Source organism: Triticum urartu, chromosome 2A (assembly GCF_056163025.1).
Source record: "Triticum urartu cultivar PI428250 chromosome 2A, HENAU_Tu73, whole genome shotgun sequence".
In the NCBI taxonomy this organism is placed as follows: domain Eukaryota; kingdom Viridiplantae; phylum Streptophyta; class Magnoliopsida; order Poales; family Poaceae; genus Triticum; species Triticum urartu.
In genome coordinates, this window is record NC_141874.1 from 710,483,995 (window position 1) to 710,511,668 (window position 27,674).

At 47.0% G+C, this 27,674-nt stretch overlaps 1 protein-coding gene across 1 annotated transcript; it reads right to left on the bottom strand.

The window, feature by feature from the left end:
- Positions 1-16,893: 16,893 nt before the first annotated feature.
- On the bottom strand, positions 16,894-19,607 carry LOC125538059 (uncharacterized). Its single transcript, XM_048701363.1, has 3 exons — positions 19,318-19,607; positions 19,072-19,209; positions 16,894-17,548 (listed from the first exon to the last, which is right to left on the bottom strand). The coding sequence occupies exons 1-3, from the start codon at positions 19,605-19,607 to the stop codon at positions 16,894-16,896; spliced, it is 1,083 nt and encodes a 360-aa protein (XP_048557320.1).
- Between the last annotated feature and the right edge of the window lie 8,067 nt (positions 19,608-27,674).

Sequence of the window (27,674 nt, forward strand, 5' to 3'; positions counted from 1 at the left end):
TAGTGGTCGTGTCCTACAGTCAACGTGTGCTCTAATACCATCTCTATAGCGACCAGACCTCAAACAGTCTGATCTCTGTGCTCCGGTGTCATCCCTGGATCAGTAATGCTGACACCACACAGTACTCGAAGGATTTATAGCAGAGTAGCAATCACACACTTATTACATCGAGTGTCTCAAAAGAGAACTTATTACAATAAATGTGGCTTAAGGCCATCTAATAACGATAACAGCGGAAGGCTTGAAAGGTAAGTGAGTCCATCAACTCCAACGGCATCACTGAGTATAGAACCACGACCTAAAAACTCATTAATCGTCGTCTGAAAAGTCTGCAACATTAACGTTGCAGCCCGAAAATGGGTCAGCACATGGAATATGCTGGCAAGGTAACACATAGAGTAATGGAATGCAACAACTATACTATATGCATATTTGGCTGGTGGAAAGCTCTATGGTTACAGTTTTTGCGTAAAGCCAATTTTTCCCTACTTCAAAGGAATAAATTTAATTACTATCATGGTGGTTGTTAAACATTGAGAATGGTTGACAGCATTCTCAATCCCAATTAAAGTAACATCATTAAAACCCAACAAAATTAACTTTAGAGTAACATGTTGAGATTCACATGATAATCCAGGTACTAGATACTCAAGATGTCCATAACCGGGGACACGGCTAATCATGATTAGTTTATTACACTCTGTAGAGGTTTGCGCACTTTTCCCCACAAGACTCGATCGCCTCCGTTTGTTTTCTCGCACTACATGGTGTTTGAGAAGACGGATGACCGAGACATAGTCTTTCAGATGCGCTAGCACCTTACGATCGGGTAGACCGTACCACCTACATCCCCTACATCTGCTAGTCTACCATTGTAAGAGTTCGCACAACTTAGTCAACTACGCCAGAGCCCATAATGGCTTGTGGCTGCACACGGAAGTTTCTAGTATGAATAATATCATGATCCCTTTGAGCCTGGGTGGCGGTCCAAAAGAAAACAGGCAAGTCCTGGAATACCCAGGTGCCTCAATCCACCCAGATGTGTGTTAGGTTGCCACCTTAGATAAACCATTAATTAACAATCTCACATCTGTCATGGATTTCACTCACCCAATCCACGTCTACTAGCATAGCATGGTATAATAAGCAAACGTAGAAGTAACTCCCAAAGGTTTGATAATAAACAGGTAATAGGTACTACCTCATCTACTTCCCATCCCACAATTTAATTAGATCATATTCATGCAATGTGTGAGGATTGATCTAATGCAATAAAACTGGGTTGTATAAAAGGTATGATCAAAGTGTTACTTGCCTTGCTGATGATCCGCGAAACCTAGAGATTCAACGTAACAGGCGGCGCACTCCGGGTATTCTATCGCAGACAAACAAACAAGCATACAATAAGTACTCATCTAATGCACAGGTAAAACGCAAATAGAAGATCTAACCAGAAAGTTCAACTTAAGAACCCTGGTTGGCAAAAAGAATCAAATCGAACGAAGCAAAAGAAAACAAATGGCGAAAGAACAACTTCGTTCTAGTAATCTGGATCTAAGGCAAATTTTACAGTAGCAAAAACTTGTTTAAGTTGATTATTCGGAAAGAGGGTTTCGAGACGAAACTCCAGGCGCTTGAATCGCCTGATTCCGATAAACGAGCGAAAAGTTATACTAAAACGAAAATCGGATCAGAAATCGCGATCAGAAAAATAACCGCGAAAAATCCGACGGAAAAAAAACGGCGAACAGAATTTTTTTTAAACGGCACGGAAAACGAGGCGGCGGCGAACCTCGGGCGGCGCGCTGCTCCGGCGAGTCGGCGGCGGGTCGGCGGCGGCGGCTGGCGGCGGCTAGGGTTAGGGCGGCGGGGGTGGGCTAGCTCGGCTCGGGCCTCGGGCGCGCATTATAAAGGCCCCGGCCAGGCGGTGTCCTGGCCGAGTACGGCCCAAAGTCGGTTCCGCGTTTTTTTTATAAATCCGCTCGGAAGAAAAATAAAAAGAAATACTAAACGGACTCCAAAAATCACGAAATAAATTTTCCCGTGTTCCAAAAATCAAGCCCGATAAAGTGAACATTTATCTGGGCCCAAACTACAACTTTGAAAAACGCGCATTTCTCCTAAATTCAAATAAAAATACCGAAAAACTCCGAAATAAATCTTATTTGATTTTTTTTATTAAATACTCAATATTTCTATATTTTGGGAAAGTCATTTTATTCCCTCTCTCATATTTTTGTAATAGAAATAATTGATGATAAAATAAATAAAATCAAATGATCCTGTTTACAAAATTTGAGGAAACTCAAATATGTAAATAACGAAATCCCCAACTCTCTCCATGGGTCCTTGAGTTGCTTAGGATTTTCTAGGATCAAAACCAAAAGCAAAATAAAATATGATATGCATGATGACCTAATGTATAACATTCCAAATTGAAAATTTGGGATGTTACAGGTGCTTAGGCGAAGCCCTGCGTCGGTAGAACATCATCATCGTCACCACGCCGTCGTGCTGACGAAACTCTCCCTCAACACTCGGCTGGATCGGAGTTCGAGGGACATCATCGAGTTGAACGTGTGCAGAACTCAGAGGTGCCGTACGTTCGGTACTTGGATCGGTCGGATCGTGAAGACGTACGACTACATCAACCGCGTTGTGCTAACGCTTCCGCTTTCGGTCTACGAGGGTACGTGGACAACACTCTCCCCTCTCGTTGCTATGCCTCACCATGATCTTGCGTGTGCGTAGCAAATTTTTTGAAATTACTACGTTCCCCAACAGAAGGTCCGGGCAGGGTCTGGGCTATCTAGAGAGTTGGCACACTCTCGGACGGCTTCGGTGCAGCAGGGCCGGAAGCTCCGGGATGGCCGGAGGTTCCGGTGGCCGGAAGTTCCGGGCAGCGGTCGAAAGTTCCGGGCTTTCCAGAAGCTTGTCCAGGCTTCTTCTTCCTTCTCTTCCATGCTTCCCTTGCGGATGGTGTAGGTGATCCTTGGCGCTTGCACTCCTTCTTTTCATCCGTGCAGCTCTGACAATACCTATGCATGCACGATGGAGGGTCAAGTAGTATACCATCCTCGAAGGGGTCAAGTGAGCACGTGTAAAGGAGAGGATTCACCTTTATGTATGTGAAGTAGATGTCGCACGTGTCACTTGCCGAATGAACTCTTGACATGGTGATGTCCATAGGATGCTCCGCATCATCCCCTCCCCCTTGGGAAAGATCCGACCTCGGATCGAAATCCAAATCACCATGGGAAAGAGATGGCGTCGCCGTGTAGTAGTGGTCGATCACCAAGTTCTCGTCATCTTGAAGCTTTAAATGGGCACTCTCCAATGTCGCACCGTCTCGTGATTCCTTCAAAAGGAGCAAGGAGAACAAACACTTGGAAAAACAAATGCGGTTAGCGTTAGTGCAAAACCAAGCATTCAAGAGGTGATTCACCGAACAAGTGTTGTCATCAAGCATAGCATATGGTGTGACAAAGGATAGTGACATGGCATGTAAGCACATAAATTGAGCACAAAGAAGGACATCATGGAAACAAGCATGTAAATGTGAGGTAGTGATGCAAATATGTGTAACAAGAGAAGAAGCATCTACCTCAAGTTCATAGCAAGCATTCACAAATTGCTCAATGAAAGGTCTATGGTAGGCATATGAATCATTCACAACACCGAATAAAATGAAGTGTCTGAACACATGGGTCAAGTGCAAGACAATCCAAGCATAATGTGCATGGGGTGTAATGAACATCGTGTGGCACTCAACACAATGGAAAGAGCAATTGTTCATCATGTCTGAGGCAATCGAGGCAAGCATGTAGTAATCAATGGGACATGGCATATGTGAAGTGATGACATTGTTGCAACCAAACATATGAGAGGAGCAAGTAATCCAAGAATTGGATGCAACACACAAGGCATATATATCATGATGCATGGAATGGTGAAAATGACAAGTCGAAGCAAGATCTCTAACAAGTGTGCAATCAAGTGGTCCAAGTCTCATGGTTTGGGGGTTCTCAAAAGAGAAGGATATCACCTTGAAAGCATGTCTTGTGCGTCCTTCACAATGCCGAAGTACAAGCAAGTGCGATGTAGAATCGTCATGGTAGGAGGTGGTTCGCTCTCAAGAGCTCGGATTGTCAACTCACATGACGTGGAAGTTGACACAAGGTCCAAGTATCCTACACATGCACATAACAAAACAAAGAACATATGCGCATGGTAGATAAACACATCATCCATCATGATGGTTCTTCTCTTGCACATAACCATTAGAAGCACAAGTGCGTGAATAATATGATGCAACAGTGGCAATATTCATGGCACTAGGTATATGGTGCAAGGAGGTAAGACAAGCATGCTTCACAAAAAATATGTCCAAATCTCCAAATATATGCGAGAATGCTATGGGGGCAATCTCATTAGCAAGACTAAAGGCATAGTTGCACTCAATACATGGCAAATCATCTAGCATGAGAGAGGCAACATATGGAGATATATGACAAGAAGCAATAATAATACATGACATATCGCAAGCATGAACACAAAGCAAGATCATAGTAGAATCATAGGCATGGGGCACAAAGCAAATATGGCAATAACAAGTGATATCTCCGCCAAGATTGCAAATACACATACAAGTATTAGAATCAATCATCATGTGTAATGCAAAGCATGGGTCACAAATGCATGGCAAAAGCATAAGAATGAGTATATCATGCAAAGTGAACATGGCAAGATGGGCATAGAATATGTAATGAACAATAACCCATAGCCAAGTGAGGGTCATGTAGAAGAAATGCGCGAAGAGAGCGGTGGGAAAGACAATCCATGGGGTCCCAAGTCATCATTGCTATCTAGAGCTCGTTTTGTCAACTCGTGGGATTGCGAGGTTGACAAGTATTCATGGGTACCTACACAAAAGAGACACAAACCAAAGGAATTGTGCGCATGGTAAATGTACACATCATCCATCATGATGTGTATTTGCACGTGTAAGTTAGCACAAGATAAGCATCGCTCAAAGAAATTTGATGCATGGTATAAGAACATGTCATCGATCATGAAAGAATAGTTATTGTGTATGACACGATGGGGATGCAAATTTAGCATACAAGTATATGGCACATCAATAGCATGTTTATTCATGTGGAGCATATTGTGCACACAAGTATCGGGATCATGCAATGAATGGGATGAATCAAAATCTCCTAAAATGTATGAGGAAACTATGGGGGTCTCCTCATCAGAAATATTGGAAACATCATATGGAAAAAATGGACAACATCCAAAACAACGCATATCCAATGTTAGGTGGTCATGGCATGGCATATGAGATAAATAATGCAAAGGGAGCATATCAATATCATCACAAGAAAAACAAATGCCAATAACCATGGGATTGTCATATATGCCATATGTGCAAATTGGGTTCATTTTAATGGCATATGCATAGTCACTACGATGAGATTGCAAATATGACATATGATGGATCTCATGCATAGCATATGACAAGTCAAGCGAATGGGCAAACATGATGTGACCGAGAGAATTATCACAAGAAATCCTATGTAACATGGCATCACAACTAATAGACTCCACATGGCCATCATCATACTCATCATAAATGGGCAAGAAATCATCACATGAGGAAGTCGCACTAGCATGAAGCATGTAAATAGGTGGATCAACATCATGCAAGCAATCAATGTCAAGAATGTCCACTAGTGGGACTAGAGCATTACCGTCACCTATGTTACCGTTTTCATTCCACTCAAGTGGTGTAGGTGAGGTGGAAAAGACCAAATGGTGGTCAATATCATCATCTTGATGGAACCATGTTGGGGGTGCATCATATTCCACCATGGCCATCGTCTTGTCCAAAGGTAGGACGATGTCGTCGAGAATCGGCGCGTCATCATATAAGGGACCTAGCACCAAATGAGAAGACACAATAGAAGTAGAGGTCAAGTCGTTAGTGTTGAAAGTGGCCTCACATGACCTATCAACTATCTCACTCTCTCTATGTGGTGGTTCACTCACTCCCTCAAAATAGGTGCACTCAAACTCACATATGGTGGAGTCACTCATCTCACTCAAGTGGTGGGGGTTGTGACTCTCCTCATATGGGAATTGTGGTAACACATCATATATGGGGCTAGTGGTGAAGTCACTCTCACTCTCAATATGGTGGCAAAAGTCACTTAAGTCATCATATGTCGCCGTGGTCGAAGGGAAAATCCCATGCTCAACCATCTCATCGCCGTCGCAATGGATGAAGGCCGAAGATGGCACATCATCACTCTCGCCTCCTAAGATGGAAGCATCATCCTTGCTCGCCACCTTGTCGCTCGCCTTCAAAGCTTGGTCCTCAAATGGCTTCGTAGTTGTAGTCGTCGCTGCACCATCTTGACAAAGAGTCGAAGTAGACTTGGCACCATCAATGCCACAAAGAGGGATGGCGGTGAAGTCGAACTTGGGAGCATCGTCTTGGAGCTTGTCGGGCTTGGACATCATGGTGGTACTAGCCTCATGCTTGTTCTCATGGAGCTTGGTCATCATGAAGTGAGCTTGGGGTGGAGAAGCATTGGCCTTCATGAGTTCTTCTTCCGCCTTGAGAGCACCAATGTAGTTGTCGTCGAGGGACTTGTAGTTCGTGAGGAAGATCGTCTTGGAGATGTCGTTGTGCAATCCCATCATGAAGTGGAACTTCATCGAAATGGGGTCCTCCACGTCGGCTCGTCGCAAGGCAATCTTCATCTACTTGAAGTACTCGTCGATGGACTTGGATCCTTGGATGGTGTTCTCCAATTGGTGTAGAAGTTGTTCCGTGTAGGTTGGAGGCACGAACTCTCACCGCAAAGCTTTCTTCGTCTTGGGCCAACTCATGTTGTAGCTCTCCGAAGGTGTGTGAAGCCACCATGTGTACGCATAGTCGTGGAAGTTCCTTGTGGCGCACTTCAATTGATCTTCGGGACGAACTTGATGTAGCTTGAGGTAGTCGTCCATGAGGTGCTCCCACTCGAGATACTCCTCGGGTTCTTGAGTTCCATAGAAAGGAATCTCGTGGTCGGTGTCGAGGTCGTAGTAGCTTGTGGAAGTCACAGACTTGAGCTTGGGGAGCTTCTCTTGAGAATAGTCTTGAGGTGCTTGTTGGAAAAGATGCCGTTGTCCGTAGGTGAAGATGCCTTGAAGTCGCTTGGTGAAGATGCCAAGGGGGATGGTGAAGTCATTGAGCGGTTGTTGGTGTTGAGCTCTTGACCTTCACGTCCTTGTTGGTGATGGTGTCGATGCCGATGTGATCTTGCCGGAGATGGTAGCTCGGAGGCATGTGTTCTGGAGCGTCTTCTCGAAGATGAGGAAGACCGCTTGTAGGACTTGATGAGGGCCTTGATCTCCTCCATTTGAGCTTGCATGTTGGCGTTGTTGGAGTTGTTCGTGGCATCGAACTCATCGTTGTTGTTGTAGACCGAAGGTGAAATGCCTTGCCTTCCATCACTCCAAGAGAAAAATGTGAGTGGTAAAAAGAGAAGAACGAATACCAAATGTACCTTGACCGAAGTTGAAAGTGGATCAATGATCACTCCAATGTGGACAAGGAAATAGCACAATTGGTACCAATTCTTGTCGGTTTCTCACACCTACAAAAATAAGGCTTATGGTGCAGCTCGGTGAGGATAGTGGCACAAAAATTTGGTGCAAAATGTTAGCAAGAGTCAATAATGTTGAAATAGATTCACAAATTCACAAGTGTAACAAGTAGACCAATAGCAATGAATGGCACACGGAAACACACACACGGATATATAAATGGGGTCGTGCAACCAAGGATGAGCACAAAATGTGGAATCCATAGAAAACGCTCGTGTTGCACAACTCAAGAGAGACGCTAGCACGATTGCTCAATAGGCGGACACGGCACTTGTGCACAACCTATAAGATGCAAAATGGAACGACTTCTATCCCAAGTATGCTATGTATATGATGTCCCAGTGGTATGATCCAAGATGATCGGATATGACAATCTTATGCAATGTGGTATGATGCTATGGCACTTGCTTACAAGCTTCTTGCTCTCTCTTTTTCTTTGCTTAAAAGCTTATTCTTTTTTTATATGTATGGCCACTTTGCGAAATGCACAAACCAAGATAGCAATTGTATATATGTGGGAACAAACTTGAGGCACACGAGATGATATGATACCAATATGGTATGGTATGTATGTAATGGAAGGTGTAGACCACTAATGTGCACAAGTAACGTTGCCGGCAATACTCAAATGGCTAGTCTCGATAGGCAAGTAACGCAAAATGGGCTAGGGGTTATAAATGCAATGGCAAGGGAATATACAATGGAGGGGTACCACGATAGATGATATGGAGGTTACCATTCGCGGTGATGATGAGTGGCGGTGATCTTGATGGAGATACCAAGATGATGGAGACTCGTCCCTAAGTAGGCGAAACACCTTAGGAAACAGAAAAACCGCGAACTCAAAATCTCAAATGTCAAATGGTGGTATCGGGATGTGGTCGTGGTTGCGATGGGTTTTGTGAGTAGGCAATGCGGAAGTGGAGGTTATGATAGTGTACTATACACGGTGTCGGAGTTGGAAGCACGGTCCCTAAGTAGCCGAAACACCTTAGGAGACACAACTCACAACACAAACAAAATTGGGTTAAGTCGGTGTGGAAGAAGTGTATGGTTGGTAAGCCTATGCGGAAGTGGTGGTGGTGGTTGATGAAGAAGCAATCATCCCTAAGTAGCCTAGACACCTTAGGAGACTCAAATCACTCCTCAAGCAACCACTAATGCGATGGGGAACAAAATTGGTTAGGTTGCAGAAGTCGGTGATGGTGTAGTGCATGATATGGTGGAAGGCCTAGGCAAAGATGCCAAAAATCCAAAAAAATGATGGGGTCAAAAGGTGGCGAAACCAAAGTGAGGTCCTCGGGCACGTCGATAGCTTCAAAACGAGCCAAAGAACACCCAAATCGGAGTTTAAAGTGAAAAGTTTTGATGAAATCGGTGAAAGAGGTTGATGCTGAAATTTCAGGGAAAGTTTCTGGTTAGGCCGGAAGTTCCGGGCTCCGGAAGTTCCAGGGGTGTTGGGAATATCACTACTGGGCGTAAACCGGCCTATCTGGGCCGGGTTAACTTTGTCAGTAGTTAAGTATGTTAAAGCCCAAGAAGGCAGATGAGGGCTCAAGGCCCATAGTCGGTTCAAGGCCTGTAGCCGTAAACCGGCGTTGGTATTTAACTTGTACTGTAAGTTAGGAATAAGTAGAGACCAAACCGGACACATCTATGTGCCGGTATTGGGACTCTGTGAACCGACGGGCGTCACCCGTGTATATAAGGGGACGACCCGGCGGCGGTTCAAGGACAACAGACAACAACTCGAGACATAGGCGAAGCTTGTTTGCTCCCTAGTCATCGAAACCCCATCAATTCCATCACAACTAGACGTAGGCTTTTACCTTCATCAAAGGGGCCGAACTAGTATAAACTCTCTTGCGTCCCTGTGTCCGCTTTAACCCCTTCAAGCTAACCCGTCGCGATGGCTCCACGACTAAGTCCTTTCTCTAGGACATCTGCCGTGACAATTCCACGACAAGGGAGGTGGCCGGAAGTTCCAGGGGTCGCGGAAAAAGTCTCGGGGAAGCCGGGGGATTTTGGGTAAACTCTCTGTTTAGCCCGAAAGTTCCGGGGCTAGGACGGAAGTTTCGGGGGAGTCCGGAAGTTTCGGGGGTCGTGGAATTTCTTCCGGGACAAACCCTAAATTCCAGATCTAAGAATGGGGGCGGAAAAACTCAATTTTCAGGGTCAAAATTGAGGATATTTCATGGATATAAATGGGGGAAAAGATGGGGAATTCTAGATCCACTTGAGACACAACGAATCCATGGATCAAAATCAACAAAACATCATCCAAACCAACAAATCAAAAAAAAACCGAGGCTATTTTTGTGGGGATTTTCAAATTTAGGACGAAACCAAGCAAAAGAAGGCTAGAAAACAAAGAGGGAGGCTCCAAAATCGTGATCAACCTGGCTCTGATACCAAGATGATGTAGGGTAGAACCCTAGTGGCCCGATCTTTCACGAAAGGAGTGAATCCCGCGATGAACACGAAGAACACGAGGAGGGAAATGAGGGGAAATCACGAGGGGAACACAAGAGAACACTCAAACCAACAAGAATGATCACACATGCGCTAGATCCATGAACACAAAGGGAGATACAAGATCCAAAGTCAACAATGGACGATACAAGAGGTAACCGGTCTTCTCTGTGAGGAGGTCTTGAATCCACGGGGGGATCTTCCCTTAGAAAGGGGGCTTGAATCCAAAGGGATCTTCTCCGAAGAGGCCGCGGTCTCTCGCACGGAGGAGATCCGATATGGATGAGCGTAGCTCTATCTCTCAAATGAGCTATCACAACGCTGACCCTAGAAAGGAGGAGGTGGAGGAGTATATATAGTCTAGGTCCACAAAGGGGTAAGTGAGGGGCGAAAGGGTACATGGGCTTCAGCCCGAGTGTCTGCGCGCAGGCAGGGCCGGAAGTTTCGGGGACGACCGGAAGGTCCGGGTGCCGGAGGTTCCGGGCGAAGGTCCGGGCAGGGTCCGGGCTATCTAGAGAGTTGGCACACTCTCGGACGGCTTCGGTGTAGCAGGGCCGGAAGCTCCGGGATGGCCGGAAGTTCCGGGCAGCGGCTGGAAGTTCCGGGCTTTCCAGAAGCTTGTCCAGGCTTCTTCTTCCTTCTCTTCTACGCTTCCCTCGCGGGTGGTGTAGGTGATCCTTGGCGCTTGCACTCCTCCTCATCATCCGTGAAGCTCCAACAATACCTATGCATGCACGATGGAGGGTCAAGTAGTATACCATCCTCGAAGGGGTCAAGTGAGCACATGTAAAGGAGAGGATTCACCTTTATGTATGTGAAGTAGATGTCGCACGTGTCACTTGCTGAATAAACTCTTGACATGGTGATGTCCATAGGATGCTCCGCATCAGATATTGCCTTTGCTATAAAAGAACAAGGATGTATCTGCCTTGGATGATGTAAACCCAAGATGTTGTAGCTGCATGCTCAACCTAGAATACCATTCTCTTGGAGCCTGCTTTAGACCATATAAGGCTTTATCCAACTTACATACATAATGTGGTGTGCTGTGATTTTCATAACCTGGTGGTTGCCGCATGAACACTTCTTCCTCAAGAATACCGTGAAGAAACGCGTTCTGAACATCTAGCTGTTTTAAGCTCCAACCTATGGAAATAGCAATGGACAAAACAAGATGAATAGTAGTTGCTTTAACAACGGGGCTAAAGGTATCATCATAATCAATTCCAAACCTCTGCTTAAAACCCTTTGCAACCAACCTTGCCTTGTACCTGTCTATACTTCCATCAGATTTTCTTTTAATCTTGTATACCCACTTACAATCAATTACATTAGCACCACGTTGCAGTGGTACTAAATGCCAAGTCTAATTTTTTTATAAGTGCATTATATTCATTATCCATTGCTTCCTTCCAATCCTTGTTAGCAAGAGCATCATGCAGATTGATAGCTTCACCAGTAGTGGCAAGAAAAGCACGCTTAGTTGGATTATACTTTATTGTACCATCACTGTATTGTTTTTCCTTGACAATACCTGACCAAGACCTTGTGTGTCGATGAGGAGGTGAAGGAGCCATAGGAACAGCTGCAGTTGACTGTGACGCAGAAGATTCGGCTGTTTCGTCGTTGTCCACAGAAGATCCAGGCTGATGGGGCTCCTGATCCGAGGAAGATTGGTGCTGCTCCTCGTCCGACGCGCAGCCAGGATCGACTGGCGAATCGGAACCATCCGGTGGGTCCCGCGTTGTCGTGGTGTGGTCGGTTGTTGGGTCCCCAGGTGACGTGGTGGCCAAAGACTCGCTCCCCCCCCCCCCGCGTGCCTCGCCCGATGGGCGTCTCTGGCGTGCGGGCGAGGGTTGGCGTGACGCGCCTAGACCGGTGCGGCCCACCCGGTCTGCTGCGCTATCGGCCACCAGGGGGCGCAGCAGGGGCGAATATGTGCGGGATCGTGCGCCGCCCAGCGCTGCAGTCTGTCACGAATCCGTCTGGGATCGTGCGCCGTCAGCATGATCAGCACCGGGAGCTGTGCCTGGTTTGTCCTGTGTGCACATAAATTGACGACTGGAATCTGCACAAAAGTCATTAGAAACACAATTTTCTTCGGATTTTTCACATGATCATGATCAGTTAATTCACCCCCGTGATCAGGATGTGTGGCATAGTCTGGTAGAAGTGCCATTTCTGCACGAAGCAAAGCGCCCGCATTGGGATGAAGTTTGGAAAAAGGAAAGAGTGTCTCATCAAAGATAACATCACGAGAGATATAGATGCGTCCAGTAGATAGTTCAAGACACTTGTATCCTTTATGAAGATTACTGTATCCAATAAAGACACATTGTGTTGAGCGAAACTCGAGCTTGTGATGATTGTATGGACATAAATTGGGATAACAAGCACACCCAAATTTTTTGAGATAATTGTAATCTGGCTTGTGATGATACAATTGTTCTAAAGGAGTGGAGTTGCCAATCACCTGACTGGGAAGGTGATTGATAAGATATGTAGCTGTGATAAAGGCCTCGTCCAAATACTTGAGGGGCATGGACGCATGAGCTAAAATGGAGAGACCAACTTCAATGATATGACGGTGTTTGCGTTCAGCAGAGCCATTCTGCTGATGAGCATGAGGGCAAGACACATAGTGAGTAATCCCAATGCTACAGAAAAAGGAGTTAAGTTTTTCATACTCCCCTCCCCAGTCACTTTGGACTAATATAATTTTCCTATCAAAGTGTCTCTCAACAAGTTTCTGAAATTCTTGGAAGATGGAGAAGACTTCAGATTTATACTTAAGCAAATAAATCCATGTAAACTTGTTGTAATCATAAATGAAACTAACATGATATTTTTTTCGACCAAAAGAATCTGTGGCATGACCCCATACATCACTGAAAATCAGTTCTAAGGGAGCATGAGACACACTAGTAGACTTAGGATAAGGAAGCTGATGGCTCTTGGCACATTGACAGGCTTCACAAATAGACTCATTATTTGAACTATGTGAGAAAGGAAGATTGTCTTTATTGACTACTTGCCTAACTATGACTGATGAGGGATGTCCTAATCTTTGATGCCACCTCGCCAAAGAGGGCTTGATGACGGAGTAGACTCGATGATGCTTGCATCTAAGTGCTCCGAATGAGATGGGGTAGAGACCTCCAATGCATCTACCGTGATAGAGAAGTGCCCTCGTTGCCCGATCCTTGATGAAAAAATAGCGAGGGTGAGTTTCAAAGAAAACGTTGTTATCGGTGGCTAAACGAGACATAGAGGCAAGATTTTTATTAGCTTGAGGAACATGGAGAACATCCTTAAGAACTAGATCATGTTGAAGATGAGGGAATTAAGTGAACCTTGACCGATGTGACAAATATCCATACCTTTACCGCTGGCGGTGTGGATCTGGTCATTGCCGTGATACGTCTCGCGAAGAGCAAGTTGCTCTAGCTCATTGGTGACGTGGTCCATAGCACCGGAGTCAACATACCAGACGCCATCCCCGCCTTGCTTGCGCATAGCAGCTGCAACCAAACGAGCATCCAGGACAAAGTTTTCATCAAACCGATGCCAACAGTCAATAACCTCATGACCGGCCTTCTTGCAGAGCTGACACCGAGGGCGGCCACGTGATGTGGAGTTGCGACGGCCACTGTTGGAGTTGAAGCCGCCACCCCCATTGTTGTTGCCATGGCCGCCACTCTCGTTGTTGTGGCCATAGTTGCCACCAGAGCGGGCACCATCGCCCGAAGAAGCACCACGTCCGCGGCCACCGCCACGGTTGGCGCCCTGGTGACCACGACCATGGCGGCGACCCCGTGAAGTGGAGTATGTAGAGGATTGCCGGAGATCGCTGCCATGGAGGAGGGTGAGGCGGGCATCAAAACTGAGCAGCTGACTGTGCAGCTCCAGAACCATGATGGGTTCCACCCGGGTAGCAAGAGCGGAGACGATGAGATTGTACTCCATGATAAGTCCAGCAAGGATCTTGGAGACGATCTCCGGATCGGAGAGCGCCGAAGAAGTGCACGCGACTTCATCGGTGAGGGTCTTGATTTTGCCAAGGTACCCTACCATGGACATGTTACCTTTTTTAAGGTTGGTGAGCTCGATGCAGGTGTTGATCGCCTGCGCTTGGCTCTAGGCAGCGAACATGTCATTGATGGCGCGCCACACCTGGCCGGCGTCTGGAGCGTGGCCACCTGGGAAAGGATCTCGCGGGAAAAGGAACCCATCAAGAACCCTTGAAGTTGTTGCTGATGTGCATACCAGAGAGTGCGTGCGAAGTTGACGACTTGCTCTTCTTTGCCATCCTTGGTGATGGTGAGAGCGGCCGGCGGTGGCGAGCTTGTCGCGTCGAGGTGGTGCTTCATCTGGGCACCCTTGATCTGGGGGAGCACGATGGCCTTCCATAGCAGGAAGTTCCCCCTTGTTAGCTTCTCATGTGGTGGCGATCCGAGGAAAGTATTGGTGGATGTGGATGAGGAGGCAAAGGTGGAGGCGGAGGAGGTGGTGGTGATCGCGCCCATGGTGCTGGGCGACATGGCGGCAGAGGTGGTAGACATGGCTCGGTCGCGAAGGTAGCTAGATGCGATCTCTTTCAATCTAATGAGGAAGAGGCTCTGATACCATGTAAAATAATTTGGGAAGCGTAGAACCCTTTGTCTCGGGCCGCATTATTAGGCAAAGCCTTGATGCATAAGTTACAGAGAGATCGAGAGAGAGAGATTGACCAGGAGGAGAGAGATCGACCAGGAGGTCGTTACGGGAGATAAAGGAGAAGAAGAGATAGAGTTTAGATACAAGTTAAACAGCCTCCCCTGTCTCCTATACAATTATTCTAACAGTGCTAGCCGCTAATGGCTATATATAGAAGAAATAACCAGCCACCTCCCCTGCTGTTCAATGTGTCTGATCACACCCACTTGTTCTCCTCTTCTCCTCTCCACAACACATACCACTCGTCCTCCCCAAAGAAGCGCATGTGCAAAAAAGCCCCCTCTAGTAGTGCTTGGAGTCGCGTCCTTGGCATAGCCGTAGCATGCATCACAACATCGTCATGACCTTTTAAGTATGCCGTTGCAACATCGTTGGAGCAGCCAGCCCACCATCGCAGCATCGCCGCTGCCATCAAAGTACGTCATCACAACATCGTCAAAGCAGCTGAGCTGGCATTGCAGTATGCCTCACACCCATCACCTTGACCGTCGAATCACGTCATCACGACACTGCATTTACCATCAAAGCATGCCATTGTGCATCGCCGCTGACATTAAAGCACGTCGAGCAGCTAGGATGCCATCGCAACATCGCTACTGCCGTCGATGCGTGCTGGAGCAACATCATCAAAGCAGCCGAGACACTGTCCCAGCATGCATTGAAGCATGCCATCGCATGATCACCAGAGCAGCCAGGCCACCGTCCCAACATCGTCAAAGCAGACAAGACACCGTCGCAACATGCCTCGTAGTGCAACACTATCTTATCAACTTGCAGCGCGGCTACCCTTGTATGCAGCAGCCACTCTGTTGTTGGTCTTTGGAGCACCTCATGTGTGTGCACTTGTGGCTAGCTTTTGGCAACGTGGTTGTGCCCCCATCTGGCAGTTGTGCCCCTTATTCTCCTTGGGGTTCGCTTGGAGGAGCTCGAGAAGACCATCCATGGCAGGTAAAATCCCACGGAATAGATGACACAAGAAAGATGGGAGAAGACGTTGGATGTGTTTGGTTGCCTGCATCCTCTCGAGCTAGGCCATGGGGATGCAGTTTGGCCCATTTGGTTGCCCGTGAGCACTGTTGGACCTGCACAACATGGAACTTAAAACAGCGCTCGGCCTGGCTTAGGAGGAACGCTCGAATTGGTTGTTTCTAGCTAGCCAGGCCCGAGCGGGCCGAATCTAGTGCATGTGGTGGCTCTGATGATGCAGGTTGATAAGAGTGTCTGATGATGCCTCCTTAATCTTTTATATCTAAACAGCTACCAGCCACTAATCTATTTTTCTTAACATGTAAACGTGCCATCGCAACATGAAACATGCGTGAAAAAGACCCACCTTAACATGCAACCATGCATATCATATATAGTAACAAATCCACCAACATAGCAAACATGCATGATCATTTCCGCTCTATTATGCTATTTGTATTTAATAAATATTTTGCAATTGTAAAAATGATCAAACACAATAAATCATATGTATTTCCACTTTTTGTTATCATATGAGGTAAACACACCAGAGTGCCTAAACTTATACTGGGCGGTCACTTTGGCTCCTAAAGCTGTAAAATATATGAAACTTGGTTATGCGTGTAAACACGGTGCTTCCTCCCATATTTACATGTTTAGTCAAGTTCGAGCACCAATTTCATGTATTTTGCAAGTTCAGATAGCAAAGTACCTATCCAACGCAAGTTTAGGCACCCCAGTGTATTTTCCTTCTATCATATTATTACTCAAAATATTCATGTTCATACAACAAAATCTCCTTACAATATATTGAATAATATTCTCGCAATAACGTGTAGAGTATCATCTAGTTTCTTCAATCCTAGGTCCGCCATGCGTACAACAATGCATCATAGGGAAGTTAATCAGCGAATTGCTCTTGCCAGGGTGCCTGATAAGACTGAAATCCCCACATGTGCCAGTGAACAGATAAAATAACGAAATACCATGTGCGCAAGATGTTCGTCAGTGACATTGTGTGCACACGTGTACACATGCTTTTTGAATGGTGGTGAGTGATGACGGTGCCGGACGACGTATTCACGAGTAGTGTGGCCACGCTGACGTTGTGTCTGTAAACCCAGCAACAGCCATGGGCACATCGTCCGAACGACTGATGGACCGAGCAGCGACGGGAGAAAACAGCGGGCTGCACGGGAAGTAAGTATCATCCATCGCTATAGCGTCCGTGCTCGGGGAGAGTCCGCCGCCGGCCGGCAAGTACACCGCGCGATCACTCGAGCTGATCGCTTCCACGAGCAGCAAGGACGACGACGACGACGACGATGGAGCCTTCACGGGAGCACATGGCAAGCCGCACGAGATCCCCGTGTCCAGGCCCGTGCTCACGTCCAGCGGGCTCGGCGTACGCCCGCCGTCAGGGTCACTCGGGCTCGCTCCGACGGGCGGCGGCGACAAGGACGAGGACGACGGAGCTGCAGGCGCAGCTCCTCCGATCACCATGGCCAGGCACGAGGCCATGGTGTCGTCATCCAATTCGGCGTGTTGAGGTTGAGGATCGAAGTGGCCGCTCCTTGTAGCTTCTCCGGGAGGCACTGTTTGTTGCTGGCACTTGTGCTCGTGCATGTAGGTGATCTGGAACATAGGACGATGGCCGCTGCTACTATCGTGCTGTTGCACCGTCTTCTTCGCCCTGCAGCCGCGGTCATGGCTAAACATGCATTTGTAGTAGGACCTGCATGCATATACAGTTAGAGAGGCTGCGGTCATTTCAATCTTACTATCTATGAGGGAGCATTTGAGCTCGAGAGCAGAAACAGAACGCCCTCTTTGGATTGTGGGTAAGACAAAGGTTCGTGTCTAGATTACTGTCTATTAACTTTAATTTGTAAAGTTTGATCAAATATCAGTATCTATAATACTAAAAATAAATAAAATACGAAAATACATTTCATGGTGGATCTAATGGTAATACATTTGAAGTATTATAGATGTTGAGTTTTTCTATAAATTTGATCAGGGGTGAAAGAAGGTTGACTTCTGAACAAATTTATACACCTGTGTTTAATTCATTTATTTTGATCGACAAAGCTCAGAAATTTATACACCTTTTAATTTGGAACTTGGGGGCGGGGTGGACACTAGAAATACATAGTTGGTCCAATTCCAAAAACAAATAAATACATTGTTGGTACTAGAATGTTGGAAATAGTAAACAAAATAGTTATGGTCAACTAGAAGAAAGGAAACAAGTTAGAGACTCCTCAAAAAGTAGAAAATCTGACCATGTGTTTTTTATAATTTTATTTCTGTTTTTTGCAAAGCAAAGATGGTCTTATAAGAGTTGGATAATTTTATATGAACTAGTAAACAAAAAGTTTTTGACATTTAAGAAAATTCAAATTGGTGTAGACCCAACAAATTACTAGTTCCAACCATGGGTGGAGCGAAATCCTGCGATGGCTATTCATTTAAGTTTTCGGGTAGCACTCCCCGCAACAAAAAAAAGCCTTCCGGTAGCACCACCAGATCTTTAACATTTTATTAAGTATGAATTTTTTAAGTTTGAATTTAAAATTTTTAATGTTCCCTTAAATTTCTGAATTTCAAATATTTGAAAAGGTTTAACTTCTAAAAATTGAGTTTCTCAAAATTTCAAACTTTGAAAGTTACACCATGAACAAAGTTGGTGCTGGAATTTCTAAAAGTTACCAAAAATGTGCAGTTTGACCAGGAGTTGAATTTCTTAAATGGAATGTTTGCCTGACTCGACTAACCAGTTTTGTAGTCTAACATATTTATCCAGCATCCCTTCGGTTTTTATTTCAAAGTGTGCACACCTTTTATAAAAATCATGGGTTTGGGCTACTCATCATCAAAGGTGTGCACCTTCTAAAATTTGACCTATGGATGTATCTTATAGTAGACCTATGGATGACTATATGAGTCTAATTAGATACTCCCCCATCTCTGAAAAGAGGGTCTATAACTTCTTTCTGAAGTCAAATATTGTAAAATTTGACCAATTTTGTAGCAAAAATTATTAAGACCTATGCTACCAAATTTGATATCATTAGATAGTCATTAAAATAAAATTTCATATTATATCAATTTTAGATTGTAGTTATTGATAGTTTTTCCTATAAACTTGGTCAAACTATGTATCGTTTGACTAAAGAGAAAGTTTATAGCCCCTCTTTTTCATAAATAAGGAATGGTACCACATATATAGAAGCGCTGGAAGTCTTAGCACTTCACCTTGCAAATTTTCTTTTGTGAATGTTCTTTTGTCCGTATTTTCTCCATTGGTAACCATCACTGTGAGGCGAGGCTGTAATCTCCTTCTTGGTAACCTCGTTTTCTCGGCCCTTCCTGGGGGGAGCAACCTCTCCACCACTATATTGTTCCATGGAGACAACAGCACAGGAATACACATCTGGTAAATGAAGAAATCACAAGAGTACATATAGCCAGGAAAAATGACAAGAGTCATCAGTGGCGTACCAGATACGCATGTCCTTCGCCGGAGCCCGCTCATCGATGCTACCCTCAGTGATCGTTGCCGCTGGCGATGCCATCCTGTCTACCACCGGTCTGCTGTTCTCTCGAGAACTGAGCATGAACAGAGACACCATGAACACCCGGGAGAGTTCCTGGCTCATCGCTGCGGCCCTCTCCTGTCCACGTCCGTCGAGAGGGCTGCGGCGCAGCAATGCCAGGAGCCTCGCGTTGAGATTATACCCTCCGACGAGCTCCTGAGATAGTTGTTCTATGGCCTCTTGCCCGAAGGCCATATTGAGAGTGTGAGTCGCACGAGGTTTCAGCGACTGCAGTATTGTAGGACTTGGAGGTGGTCTAGCAGCTGAAGCTATTTATATTGGGGAGACGGACACGTACACTACACCGAGTCAATAATGAGGGTATGATCACCTCCATGCAAGTAGAAACAACAACTCTGTTTAGGGCATCTTCAACAGTTGTAAGATAAACGTTGATAAATTTGCTAACTAGAACATAGCGATGATATGGCATGTACTAAATGTGAAGAGAGAGCAAAGTTATATGTAGGTTAGGCTGGTCATAGTGGGGAGTAACTTAGACTAGTGTCATGCATATGACACTAGTCTAAGTTATTACCTTCATAATGCAAAGTAACATACTAGTAGTATCATAGATGGCTTCATTTATTAACTCGTAGACTTATCTTGTCTTGGAAAGCGTTATGTTACATTAACATATTATGTTACCACCTCTCATTAATTACTTGCCACATAAGCAGAATTTTTTCGAAGTGCGTTATGTTACTAGCTAAGTTACTCCCACTATGACTAGCCTTAACCAACAACCTTTGCACAAACTCCAAGGTAAAATAGAGAGCAATCACATTTATTTTCTCACCATCTATTGGATAGCTTACATACAACCCATTGGAGTAGTTGTATGATAGCTTGTTGGTTGATGACATGAACATTTTACCAACAAGACTAACATACAACCTGTTGGAGATGCTCTTACTGGTCATATGTTCCCACGTTATTGTTGGTCCCACGCGCAGCACACGCACCACGTTATTGTTGGTCCCAAGCGCAGCAGCACGTCTGTATCCTTTCCCCCCTCCTTCTCCATCGTTGTCGCCGGGGGCCATTCGCAGCTACATCTCACAAGGGCCGGCAGTTGCTGCGACCATGAGTCGCGCGCGAGCTTCCACGGCGCCCACACGAGGGGACGGGGGTGATGCAACCGTGGAGTGCAGATGCTGGATCCATGGCGCGCAGATGTTGTAACCATGGGCGTGAGATGCTGGAAGCCACAACTTCCAACGGTGACCACACCGGCAGAGATGCTGCTACCCGGCACGGCGGAGCTGCAACCGTAGTTCAGTGGAGTTACAACCGTAAGCCGGTGGAGTTAAAGCAAGCAAAACAAATGTTGGAACCGGCGACAGCCGTGCCGCGACGGCCACGGCGGCGATACATCATTGCTGGAACCAGCAATTTTTTTTGCTGGAAGCGGCGCTTTTTTTATACGACCCAGTAACAATGATTCATAGTTTTTCACGAAATGACAAGTACTTTGGCTGGAACCATTTTTTTTTTTGCAAGCATAATTTCTTTTGTTATCATCATTTTGATTTTTGTTGGAAAAAACATCCATTATTTTTGTTACCATCGTCTTGGATTTTTGCTGGAACCAGCGTATTTTCTTAGTACAACTGTTCTTCCATTTTGCTGGAACCAAAGCACCTTTTTGATTGCGATTTGACGATGGCAAGCGTGTCGGTGGTGAGCGTCGATGGCGAGCGATGGGGGCCGTTGCCACTGGAGCTGCAACCGCAGGCCACAGTTGTTGCATGCATGGAGTCAGCGACAAGTGCAGGCAGCGACCGGCAGCGCTCGGCGACAAGGACATCCGGCATGGAGTCAGCGACAAATGCAGGCAGCGACCGGGAGCGCTCGGTGACAAGGACATACGGCGTGGAGTTAGCGAGAAGTGCGGGCAGCGACCGATTGCGCTCGGCGACGAGGACATCCGGCGAGAGCGGTGACTTGCTGCACGGTTTGCTGCAACCACAGATGACGGTGCTGCAACCCTCGACGAGGAACCTGTGGTCGCGGCTGGCCGCAACGATCACCGCGGTTGCCCGAGAGCGAGGGCGGCGAGCGGCCGAGATCCAGCGACCTTCGATGCCGGTCATGTCGCTCGCGTCCCCTGTGCGCCCCCGCTTGATATTCATGTTGAAAAGCAAAAAAGTAAACGATGTGGTGGGGAGGAAAGGGCATGATCCGACAGCTAAAGGAGTTTGCATCAAACGGTTACTACGCGTCCGGCCGAAAAATTAGGCCGGCATGCCGGCGCCTAGTACCGCCTTTTTAAAAATGAAAATGTGCGCACAACTTCGTCTTAAACGGCGCCATACGGTGGCGCACCAACCACTAGTTTATAACATAAACAATGATAATAACGGTCCAAATGAGACTACACCAACAACATAATTTAAAGATAATGCAACTGCATGACATAGCAAGGATCATTGTCATTGTTTGAAGATATCTCCATCACGACGATGCCAGACTCCTCGGCACCCCTCCTTCGGGCCCCACTCTCAGCCCCGGCGGCGATCTTAGCGACGGAAGCATCCTCCACCGCCTTGAGCATCCGCTCCTCCCCCGCCGCCATGGTGGCAGAAACATATGTGTCCATTTTGAGCATGCACTCCTCATGAGTGACGCCATCGGTCACGGTTCTGGCCTCCACAACATCTACTATTTACTAGCTCATCCGCTCCACTTTAGCGGGGATAGCCTCATTCTCCTAGGACGTGTTTGGTTGCCGTTTGCTACAGTTCCTGCATCGCATATACTTCCCAACCTAGCCTGGGTGAGCAAAAACAGGTCCTAATATGCCATATGTAACTTGTTTGGTTGCCTGCATCTAGTGTCCCTGCATTAGGTAATACGCAAGGGCACTTTCTTTGGTTGCCTGCATTGGCCCAAGTGGCACATGAACACGGCATTTGGTTGCATACGACGAACATGTTGTGATAACCTTGTATCCTAGTTGGTGAGCTTACCCACACCTAGCACACCAACGTCATAGCACAGCAATGGCGATGAACTGGGCAAAGATGACGAAGTTCTTCAGCTTCAGCCCAAACTGACGATCCACCTTGATACCTCCAACCTTGCCACTATCAACACTGCTGCCTCCATGCTTTCGCAGCCAGTCGGAGTAAGCTTGTTCTGCTGCCTGCCTAGTCTTGAACCCTCTATGGCTGCTGTTGCTATACGATGCCACTTGTGCACTGGCTTCTTCCCATGAACTATATACCCCTGGAACCTTACCGATGAACACGGCATACCACTTGCCCTAGCAATGCACAAGAGGAAGAGTTGAAGCAGCAAATCAATGGAGCACACAAGCAGCAAGCAAAGTAGCACACAAACAACAATGGAGCGGAAGAGAAGAAGTAAAGTATGCATGATCATACGGCATAGCAAGTTCTACCTAGCACTACCTTGGTGTTAACCTACCACCACATCCAAAAGAGGGTGTCACCCTACCACGCAAGTTCACCATCAGCATGAGGGGTTGGTATATACCATCTCACCAAAATATACAGACCATCAAATAGTTTTTGAGCCCTAGCTACACAAAATATACGTCGTCATCGTCATCGTCGTCGTCGTCGCCACCACCGTCGCTGTCGGGGATCATGCACGCTCATAGGCAGCACAACTCTAGTAGTAGTGCTTTCCCAGCCAGCTCCGGAGCCACAACACCCTATGAGCGTCGGCCATGGCAATGAACCCAACACCCTGGGCCTTGTTGTCAAGCAGGTGGCTGAGAGCTGCCATGAGATCCTCGTCGCTGAAGCCACCCTGGGTCATGACAGCGCCATACAGGTCAGGGTGGACGTCGAGGGGCTTGCACTCCCTGATGGCTGTTGCCACCTCCTTCACCACCTCAGTCATGCTGCAAAAGACATTGATCTCCTCCTCCATCAGGCCTCCTCTCTTCCTCTTCCTATCATGGACGGGGTCAAATGGCTTGTCGAAGGGCTTCACGCGAAGGGCTTGTCAGGGCCATCAAGGACCTTGACGTCCGAGGTCCCAGGGAAGTCTAGCATGGGAGAACCAAGAGGCTCCCCGAGCCCATGGCATGCTTACCAGTTGCTAGCCCGAAGGAGAAGATGTGTTGCATATGGCTGTAGTTCTGTATGGGTGTGTTGAGGAACTCAGCGTCCCTTGGGTGGTCCTAAGAATGAAACACAAGTGTTGTTAGTTGCAATTAGGAGTAGGCAATGGTGGATAGTATGAAAAGGAAGAGGGTTGTGAGCTAGCCGCGACATGGCCGGCGTAGTGCTCTGCCTCTAGAACTATGGAGCAAGTGTTCTCATCCCATGAGGCGCCGCTAAGGTCTCTCAGCTTGGACACTTGGATCCATCGACCTCTCCACTTCCTCAGGTGGTTGTACACCTGGGTGGCAGACACCTCCTGCCCACAGAACTCGAACACCTGCTTCGCAATGGTGTTCAAGTGCACCTCCTTGAAGCCCTAGTCAGTCCTAACTCCACTAGAGATGAGCTCACACATCTTGTTCAGCACGAACGTGGACATGAACTGCTGCCACTTCATGTTGTTGGACCTACCATCCTTCTTTGCCTTTGCTGCTCCTACCTTGAGTGCAGCAGCAGAAGCAATAGGAGTTGGCTCAACGAGCACTACTGGCACATCGAGGGAATCAGGCGCGAACACCTCTAAATCAGGTGCCATCTCGGACATAGGTTGTGAGTCCTCGACAAACGATGGAGCAAACTGGCTGTCGGACGGGACAAGGGCCTGACTAAGATCTTGCATCTGTGTGGTCATGTCCTACAATCGTAGCACACATTGACAGTAAGCATAACACACAACATACCGGACAATCCATGAATGCAGGAGCATACATGTACATGGTTCATCGCTATCATAGCAAGCACATGCTTCATCGCTATCATACATCTACAACAAACAACCTGCTACAAATGGACCATCAATAGCTACAAATCACAGATCTAAGCACGAATCAACACAAGCACAAGGTTCAACTTCAAACTCTACTACTAATCTAGCCTACCACATGCCTGGACATCTAGCCCTACCATAAATTGCAACCGCAGCATAGCAATCAACCATATGAGCTCACAGATCAGACGACTAATCAACCATGCATCTAGGTCTAAGCCTAGCTGCAGCTCAGATCTAGCTAGAAGAAACAGAGAGAAATGGGGATTGAACTCACAAAGGCCATGGTTGCAGCTCGAGGACGAGGAGGCGGTCGTGGAAGATCAACACCGACCGGTGAAGGAGCCCCGGCACCGTGGACCGCCGGCCGAAGAAGATGCGACGCTTACCTGCTCGTCGGTGCCGATGCGCGTCGGCGGGAAAGCTCGCACGGAGGGAGAATGGTGGCGGGAGTTGGGGCGGTGGGGAGGGGCTAAATAGGGGTGGACTCGGCGGGAGATGAGCCGTAATCCTCCCGTCGATTTTTCGACGACGCGGGAGAGCTCGCGCCATCTCCCTGCTCGCACGAGGGGAGAAGCGCGTCACCCTCCCCTGCCTCGCCTGAGCCAGACTCGCGAGCTACTGCCGATTCGGGTGTTTCCCCTGGGCCTGCACAGTGAACGCAGGCTACCAAACGGGCTCAATCTTTCCCGCACGGGCCAGGCTGAGCCATATGCAGGCAACCAAACACACCCCTAGAGCTCTAGGACTCCATGGGATAGTCCCAATCAATTCATCATTGGATTCGCGGGAGGTGGGACGGGGCGCACGACGAGGTGGGATGACATTGGCAGGTTGAGGAATGAGAGAGGAACTCTTGTTCACCGTCAGGCCAAACTAGCGGGCGGTGCGGCTCCCGTGTACACGAGCACGGGGTGATTAGCAGAGGGAATTTGTTAGAGTGTGGTTTTCGTTCCCTACCCTTTATATTGGTATAATTTCTTTTAAAGGGTGGCTGTTTTAAAGGCTCTCCTAGTGTTTTAAAGGGTCAAATGAATGAGTAAGTGGAGTATCTTTTACTACTATTATCTTAGTCTACACCTCTTAATTACTCATATGTGGTGTTCTGGGCCGAAAGGTTGACGGACGGTATGGACGGTGCGTGTGAGGTCCATGATTGTTGTGCTCGCTATTGAAGGTACTTTCACGACAGTATACAAAATATCTTCCCTCTTGCCGTGAGTGAGGGCAGGGGAGTAGACAAGCCCAAGGCAGCTAGGGCCATGGCCTGGGTCGTGAGGCTATACTATTACTTTGGTTACTGTAGCGGTTTGAACACTATTTAGCACTGTAGCTAGTATTTGACCTGGGACTTGCTCGGGGCTTGGCACAATCCTGACTACGGCACTGAATGAGGGTTGCTTAGGCCAAACCAGACATGGTAACTTTTTTTGAGGGTCCAATCATGTTAACTAGGCCGAAGTTAGTGACGGATGTCCACACGCATGAAAATGTAAGCTGTTCAACCATGCCCACAGCTTTCGATTGATCTCACACTGCAAGCGGTCCCAGCAAAAACTTGAAAACAACGACAGAGAAGAGCCCACGAGCAAATATGCAATCAAGGGATAAACATTACTCCCTTCATTCCAAAATAATTTAAGTTCAGGATTTTCCTAAGTCAATCATTTTTAATTTTGATCTTATCTATATAGAACATTTGTAAACAACTATACAATATCAAATATATAATAAATCTAATAATGAAATAAATTATGGTGATATTTTTTTTAAATGGACTTTAATAAAGTTTAACTTAGAAAAATCCTAGAATTTCAATTATTTTGAAACGGCGTAAGTACAAAGAAAATGACTCATGCCTACTTTAGTTAGTGTCTAGGGGGTAGGGGTAGGGGTGGACAAATAGATGCATTGAAAAGTTTTCTTTGTCCTCGACACAAGTTGATTGGACGGGCTTGATCGCATGTACATGTACGAAAACAGCGTAGTGATAGTCACGTGTCATCGGCGTGCTACGAAAGCTAAGGTGATGAAACCCAACAATGGGCAATTGGGGATTGCGCACTACAGATATTTTGTGTTCTTCAACCTCACGTATGCTCAAGGTTAACCAATCCGCTAGGTGGTTCCTTTCAGGCAGATATTTTGCGTTCTCCAACTTCACATATGTTCAACGTTAAAGGCATCTTCAACCTGGACCCTCAAATAGTCCATAAGTGTGTGGATCAAGTTGTACGGCATACTTTGTTATTCAACATGGATCTATATTTGTTCACGAACGCATCTGTTTTTTCACAAACCAGATGCAAATCAAGGGGTTTTGCGGGAGTCTGGACCTCCGCCATATAGGACTATAACATCCCTTGCCCACCCAAAACCAAGGCAGAGTCCACACATTTGGAACGGTCCGCACTGTTTTCGCGCCAAAGCCCGCGCTTTCTTCACCCTCTCCATTCCGATCGCCAGCGTCCTCCGTCCCAACTCCATGCTTTTCGCGTTTCACCGCCACAAGGACCCATACGAAGAGCTGCCAGAGGCGAAGGATTCACCAAGGTGACCGCCTACAAGATCAACTCGGTGACACGGCAAACCCGCGGCCTCAAAAGGAAGGAAACAGAGCAAGAGGAGGCGGCAGCCAGTAAAAAGAAGGGTGTTGGGCATGGATGGGGGACGCCACCGACGCTGTCCACGCACACGTTGCGCTACTTCTACGCCTCCAAGTAGCTCGGTCGTCAACATTACACCTGGCCTCCGCCGTCGGGTATGTGATGTATTGCGTCGACCTCAACGCGGCGCCACTCCATTATGTTGACTCGTCATCGTTGCAGCTTGTCCGGTCACGGGCGGCGGGCGTGAATCAACTGGGTGCCCACTCTCTTTTCACCGGTTTGTCTCAACCGGGTGCGAGTGCGTCTAATGACGCGGACAAAGAGACGATGGAAGCGGAGGCGGCTTCGAGGACATACCAGTGGATGAATCCCAGTCGGAGGTGTATACCCATCAGCCAGAGCAGGACATGTACGCCGACGTGACGAACCTTGATCTGGAGGTTTTGTTGGCCGATCCAAAGAAGAGGGGTAGAGAAGAGGGAGGACAAATTGTTGTGCTATGCGTGCAAATTGTTGTGCTATGCGTGGTTGTCCACTAGCATCGATCCGATCCATGGCACGGAGCAAAAGGGCATAACATTTTGGTCCAATATTCATTCTTGGTTCCACAAGCACAAGAATTTCAAGCCCTGCAGCACAGAAGTCATCCGAAATCATGGGACAAAGTCAATCAACCATCAATGGTACATCATCGAAGAGTTTGTGAGCAAGTATTGCGGCCACTACAAACAACTAATTGGTCGGGTGG

What these genes read in the sequence shown, in the direction of transcription:
- LOC125538059 (XM_048701363.1), bottom strand. Translation starts at nt 19,607, where the DNA reads ATGGCCTTCGGGCAAGAGGCCATAGAACAACTATCTCAGGAGCTCGTC. An exon ending in GCGAAGGACATGCGTATCTG is followed by an intron (nt 19,210 to 19,317) that starts GTACGCCACTGA and finishes GGAACAATATAG; the next exon opens with TGGTGGAGAGGTTGCTCCCC. An exon ending in CACAAAAGAAAATTTGCAAG is followed by an intron (nt 17,549 to 19,071) that starts GTGAAGTGCTAA and finishes ATATGCATGCAG; the next exon opens with GTCCTACTACAAATGCATGT.